Genomic DNA, 6,791 nt, shown 5'->3' on the forward strand with positions numbered 1-6,791 from the left:
CCCGCTTCATTGCAGAATAAGAGCCAAACCGACTCTGCATGAGCACTGAAGTACCTATAAATACCAATTCTGGTACCTAAAGACATGCACAGCTCTTGGGAAACCTGCAGAGATCAGACACCTACATAGGCCCGCTCTTCTGCTTCACCCCACCGAAGAATACTGCCATGTGCAACTCCACTGATCCGTACCGGGACATGGAAAGGAACCACAACCGCTCACGGGCAATCCCCACCCTTATTCTTTACCACCCAACAAAGGCTCCTCCGACATTCTCTGGAAACAGGGAAGAAGTAAACCAAGAACCTGTTTATCCTAAATCTAAAACCCTTTTTGGACAACTTGCCCTCTCTCAGCATTGCCTTAGCTGTCAAGGCTCGGAGAACCACCACATCTGTAATTGCCAGAATTAAGTCCAATGAACCAAGTTCTCTAAGGCCTCACAGTGACCCATCAAAGGCTTATACATATAAGATCAGCCAAGAGTTGTCTTGTCTTCCCCCCATTCCTCCCTCCTCCCCTCACGGTGTGAGCAGTTTGCTCTCCAAAATATAGTGACATTAAACAGTACAATATACTTACAGCCAGATACATAGCTGCATATACGCTTAGCGCTGCTTCTTTGGATGGGAATGTCTTTCTGGCTTTCATGATAAGGTCTGGATTTCCAGTACAGGCATGTACGCTACTGATGAACTGTGTATACTGTTTACATCCAAGTGCTGTATAGTTGGGTTTACAAAGTGCAAGAAAATGTGGTGCAAGATTCCCTGTTACTACTTGTCCAGCATTTACAAAGATGTCCGTAGCAAACAGTCCAAATGCGTAAATTCCTAAAGAGGGAAACAAAGAGTTAAATTTCCTGGCAATTTCACTCCAGGGCAACATCTTACAGTATTTATCATAGTCATACACCAGCTCCTTCCATTTAAGAACACGAAAAACCCTCGTGTGTATTGTACCCTGAAGATCCCGGCTCATGCTGCAAGAGCAACACGACAACGTACCCACACACCTGATCTCTCTCCATCCTCTGAGGAGCACGCTCCCCTCTTGTGCAAGCAGCCCCCTTTCCTATCCCCCCTGGCCACGAACCGCCACTGTTGGGGCGAGCTAGCTACACTGATACCTAACTTTTGCCCATGTTCACTCAACAGAAGTGACAGAGGCAAACTCTTCGCATAAATCTGCTTGAGAACCAGGGAAGTCATGCCCTGATGGAGAATTAACTTGAAAAGTTGTAACATGTGCTGGACAAGCATTTTATTTTCCCTTGCAGCTGTAGAGAAGCTGAAATACTGAATAATTCAATATTGCCATGCACGAGTTGTCTTCATCTGCCTGCTACTGGGTACATCTCTCTGCATGGCATATTAATCACAATACCGACACAGCGAGCTAAGGTTCTATATATCTGAGGAGCTACTTATGCTAAAGAGGTTTTTTATCAGATATATCAGCAAAGCATTAAGCACGTGTACTCGTTCATTAGAATGGAAACGTATGTCTCTGATTACTTAAAAGAAAACTGATTTCTGCTATTCTGAGGTCTCTTTCTATCCTTTTGGAAGCAGAAAAGCTCTGGAAGGAAATGCAAACACAGCACCTTGACTGGGAGGCAAAGCCAGCAGGCGTGTGTTCAAATTCCACCTGAGCTACAGATTTCCTTCTGTATTTCTACAGGCAAATCCCCTTACTTTTCCTATACTTCAATTCACTGTGAATATAGCGTGAATTCTGGCAATTCCCAACCTCATGGGGCACCCAGGGGACTTTAATGGATGCGCACCACAGCGGACGTGATCCCACAGAAACCATTTCTAAAGGTCAGGTTTGGGGTTTTTTCCTCAGCAAAGCTAGAGGACCAGGGATGATTTCTAGGATCCTAGCTGGTCAGCGATGTCCCGCTAAGGTTAATTCACCCCATGGTCACCGCCCACCTCCTCTGGACCCATGCAAGACAGCCTTGTGCTTAATGACTTTTAGCACTCCAGTGTGGCACACGGGAGGACCATCTGCCCAAGGCTTCATTCCTCCAGTGGTTGCTCTTCGATACAACAGTCAGCAAGAAGCAAACAACAAAACTGAGCCCTGCTACAGCATCCCCGCACATATTAATATTCTGTAGACATTCTGAGTGGTGGTACTTCTTCCAACCACACTTGCAAGGAAATAAGTAGAAAGGATGGCATCTCCTATCTATTGAAGTCAACAGGGGAGTTACAGCTGCCTTCAGCAGAGGATGGATTTGGTACAGTTTTCTACTAGAGACTGTAATACAATCTCCAGGCTAAGAAAGTACCTTGGCTACAGACATTTATATCCCAGTATCTTCAACTTTGGCTGCTATGTGTGTATGTGACCAAAAGAAAACTATCAACTATGGATATGGCAGAAGGACATCTCTTGTCTCCACTTCACCCTGCTCCAGGCCTGTCAGTTGCTTTTCCCCTTTGTGGTCCAAATTTTTTCTATTTTTACTGCTGTTTCCACAACTATTTTTTTATCCAAACTGCCAAGAAGCTTCATTTGCTACCCAAAAGGAGAGAACTCGCTACCCCTGAGTTAAGACTATGCATGAAATGTTGTACGGTTATCTGAATATTTTCCCCAGGTCAAAACTCAGACATAACTGATCACTCTCACCATTCAGAAAATGAAAGCATTAATTTTGCTCATACCAAGGAATCTGATGGTCCTGCGCACCAGTGGATTTATATAACAACAGTCTCCAGTTAATATTGTTTTTTCTTGGTTTTCAAAATCCTTTGTAGCTAACTGTAGACAAAACACTGCAGTTTCTCCAACGATAATCTTAGGGAAGGAGAAAAAAGGGGAGAGAAATGTACATCAGATGACAGCAAGTAAAATATACTCACATTACAGAGATGGCTTTCTCATCTTAAGGGAACAAGACCAAACCAGCACAAAAGACAACATAAGTGAACTGAGTTCTGTATGTTAACGTTTTTATGAGGGAAATACGCCTTACGGCTTGCTTTGCTTTATTTGCATTGAAATAGAATAAACTTCTACAACAAGGATTTGGGAGTGACATAACATAACCTAGTTTTCAGGGTGAGGGGAAAGAGAGAGGAATCCATTAGTTCAGGAGCAGCAGATCACATAATGCACAAGATGTGGGCAAAAGTAAAGGCCTAATCCTGGAAGATGCTGAACGTTTCAGGTCCCACGCGGCTTTCACTGACACTCAGCACTTCACAGGGTTGAGTTCTAAATTTTGGACTATGATGGGGGAGGAGAAAAAAAAAAAAAAAAAAAAAAAATCACAACAGAGCTCCTGTTCACATCAGAGGATTGGTTTGCCAGGATGTACTTAACAGGGTTCAATTCATATTTTGCCAGCCAAGTTTATCAAGTTGGGCTTTAGCTTTGTTCCTCATGCTTGAGCAAAGTGTCACCACTGGTATTTTAACATTAAGCATGACCTCTTTCACAGTCATTACACCAAAATGAATAAAGTTCTCAAGTCTGTAGTTCATTCGCATTGCAGCTGGCAAAAAATTAAAAAAAAAGTCACAAATAAAAGAAGAAAAATACAGATTTTGAATGTAAAATATCCCCTCTACGATGTGTATTTACCCGTACAGCAAAACATGACCTTTAATTTTCTCATGACAGTTACGGTATTGAGACTTAATAGCCAAAGCCAAGCCTTAAGCATGTATCTCTCTAAACCTATGATACTGAAGCTTTAGGGCAGGTCACATAGGTACGATCAAAAAGAGTAGAGCAGAAGGGTCAAATACCGACCACCATATTGCAACTTTGATTCATAGTGGGCCTTGAAGGCAAGGCTCTTCCAGTCTTCTATATGAAATAGTAATAAAGCTTATTGATAGGTACATCAGCTTTTGATGAACAGGAATGAAGACCAGCAAAGTGAAGCCTTCATACTACACAAATACAAGAAATAATGTCATCAAACCTGATTCATTGCCTAGGTTTTTCTGAACCTTTGACCCAAGAGGAAATTATAAAACTTCTCATATATCACAATAGGTCTGAACAGTTCTACACAGAGCACTGGTTACAAAAAACAACCACGGACGATGGCTCATAAGCATGGTTTGTTGCCAACAGGAAGAATGCAATTAATGACCTTACTTAATTATTTGTAGCTTTGCACAGACGACTCTGGGCTAAATTGTGACATGCAGAGGAGGAAAGTACTTCTTATAAATAATGTGGCATGAATAACAAAAATAACTGTGGCGGCAAGCGTGTAAAAAGCAAAATTCAGTTATGTCACAGAAACAGTCTTCATCTATTACTTTAGCCTGGCTTCAGATCCCAGAGGAATTTTTAGATGAAACAGAAATTTCAATACCTGAACTAACAAGTATGCTCTCTCTACTTTCATGCAAGCGAATTTTCAGCATACTGAAGTACAACTCCTTCATCTATAATTAACAAATGATCGGTACACACATGAAATGAAACTCAACCTTGAACTCAAGGTTATCAAAATTATGAAGATGATAAGGAGAATTCAGCCCAATGACCCCTATAGCTCTCATGAAAAAAACCCAACCAACTAAAACTCCAGTTTTAATGATTCATAAAGGTGAGAATTGAAACACGAAGATTTTCACATGAAGAAAGCCACAGTAACTCCCTTCTTTCCCCCCGGAATAATGCAACCTTGAAGGATGGGGAGCTGGGGGCAGGTCAGTCTCTGCTCCCAGGTAACAGGCGATGGGATGAGGGGAAACAGCCTAAAGTTGTGCCAGGGAAGGTTTAGATGGGATATTAGGAAATATTTCTTCACTGAAAGGGCTGTCAAGCACTGGAAGGGGCTGCCCAGGGAAGGGGTCGAGTCCCCACCCCTGGGGGGATTTAAAAGCCAGGCAGATGAGGTGCTTAGGGCCAGGGTTTAGTGGTGGGATGGCAGGATTAGGGTAATGGTTAGGTTTGATGATCTTAAAGGTCTTTTCCAACCTAAATGATTCTATGATTCTAACATCAAGAACTAGGCAACCTGATCATAGTCAGATTCTGCCTTTAACTGGGTTTTTTGCCAAACTCAATAGATTTCAGTACAATTATTGCAGATTTCCAAACTCCAGGAAAAAGCAGAATCCAGCACAAGGGAAGCATCTGTGATATACAGTGCTCAACCTTTTGCAAGAACACAAAGTGTGCCAGAAGCTCAACTCTCCAGCTCTGAGCAGAACCTGTGAACCTGCTGAGCTGGGAATACAGGTTCTTCTTTTGGCTGGCCAGGAAGCTGGGGTTAGCAAACGGGAGAACTGATCATTCACTGTAGGAAAGGAGATCCTCGCTTCCAGCAACACGTCTTCATCAGCCGCGTTGAGGTCCTTGCCATTGGCAACAATTCTTCCTTGCTATGCTTCCCATCTTTGATGGTGACCTCGATGAAAAAAACCCTCTGCTCCAAGAACAGCAGGGAGCAATGTTAAAGTTCTTAGCTGAACAAAAATACTCAGAGTTGGTCTGTAGGTGCAGGGCCAGAACGACGCAGAACTCCGCTAAAGCCAATGCTTTTGCTATCCTAGGCCTAGTGCTCTACCCTCAGAAGGAATCAGAGCGGGATATGCCACAGAGCACAACAGGCACTCATCTCTGCTTCTGTGGCTTTACTTTGGTAGGATCCTTCTGGAAACTGGCAATAAATACAGGTTCTGTATTTTTCCGTACTGGCAGCTCAGCTAAAGCTCTTCTCCTTCCTCCATGCTTCAGCATCAGCACTGCTCGTCTCAATAATCAGCCTATTGATGTCTCATAAATGGAAGGAAAACCTTTTTCCATCTCAGTAAGTCCCAGGAGAGATTCTGTTTCCCAGTGCAACTATTCCCCTTCTTCCCTCCGGCTCCACTGGCAATACTCGGCTCTACAGGGCAACGCAAAGGGAGGGCAACATCCCCCGCATCCTTTACCGCGATTTGCTTGCCTGCTATATTCCAGGAGGGAGCAATTTCTCTATTCCCTCTGGCCGTTACCCCTTCCACTGCATGTGCGAGTTGCAACCAGTAAATGAGTGACATTTAATGTAACGGTCTCAGGGCAAAAAGTTTTTGGACTATTCCAAAACTGACAGCGAAGGATTGCAATGGAAAATGTGAAAGCTCTCTGACAACATCAACTTTTGGACAAAGCTACAGCAGTTCAGGTACTGAAATATAATTTGCAATGAAAAAAGTGAGGATGTTAGAAGTATCTTTTACCTCATTCTGTCTAGCAGGGTCATGCTACTTTAGATCACTGTAAGATTACCTGAAGAATAATATATATTAAAATTATTAGCTCACAGATATTTTAACAGCTGTTAAGAGCAGAGGCCATCATTCCCTAAGGCTGAGAAAACCTTCTGATATATAATTACAGCATGTAAACTGTAAGGAAAAAAACAATTTTCACCTGAAGACTGACAATACAAAGTGCAGGCTTTCCGGTACTCTGAAGAACGTATATGTAAATAACGTTTACAGCCCATAAAAATGCAGCGTACATAATTGTTACAAGAAGGAGCAAGACAGGAATGATCACCCTCCGGGCACCGGCCTCAGCTCTGCCAGGCAGGGATCAGGTGCTGGTTCTTCCCTCTGTAACCACAGGGAAGGTCCTTTGTCATAGAATCATAGAATCATTTAGGTTGGAAAAGCCCTTTCAGATCACCAAGCCCAACCATTCCCCTAACCCTGCCATCCCACCCCCAAACCCTGGCCCCTCAGCACCGCCTCTGCCCGGCTGTTAAATCCCCCCGGGGTGGGGACTTGACCCCTTCCCTGGGCAGCCCCTTCCAGGGG

At 43.4% G+C, this 6,791-nt stretch overlaps 1 protein-coding gene across 1 annotated transcript in view; it reads right to left on the bottom strand.

Annotated features, from left to right (window-relative positions):
* Window positions 1-6,791, bottom strand: part of PLPPR5 (phospholipid phosphatase related 5) — a 30,443-nt gene that overhangs the window by 19,907 nt on the left and 3,745 nt on the right. Inside the window, exons 3-4 of the mRNA XM_009647504.2 lie at window positions 2,682-2,814; window positions 583-833 (exon numbers count right to left, since the gene is read on the bottom strand). Coding sequence (XP_009645799.2) covers window positions 583-833; window positions 2,682-2,814 — 384 coding nt within the window. The remainder of the gene's footprint in view (window positions 1-582; window positions 834-2,681; window positions 2,815-6,791) is intronic.

Source organism: Egretta garzetta, unplaced genomic scaffold (genome assembly GCF_000687185.1).
Source record: "Egretta garzetta isolate BGI_Z169 unplaced genomic scaffold, ASM68718v1 scaffold149, whole genome shotgun sequence".
NCBI lineage: Eukaryota > Metazoa > Chordata > Aves > Pelecaniformes > Ardeidae > Egretta > Egretta garzetta.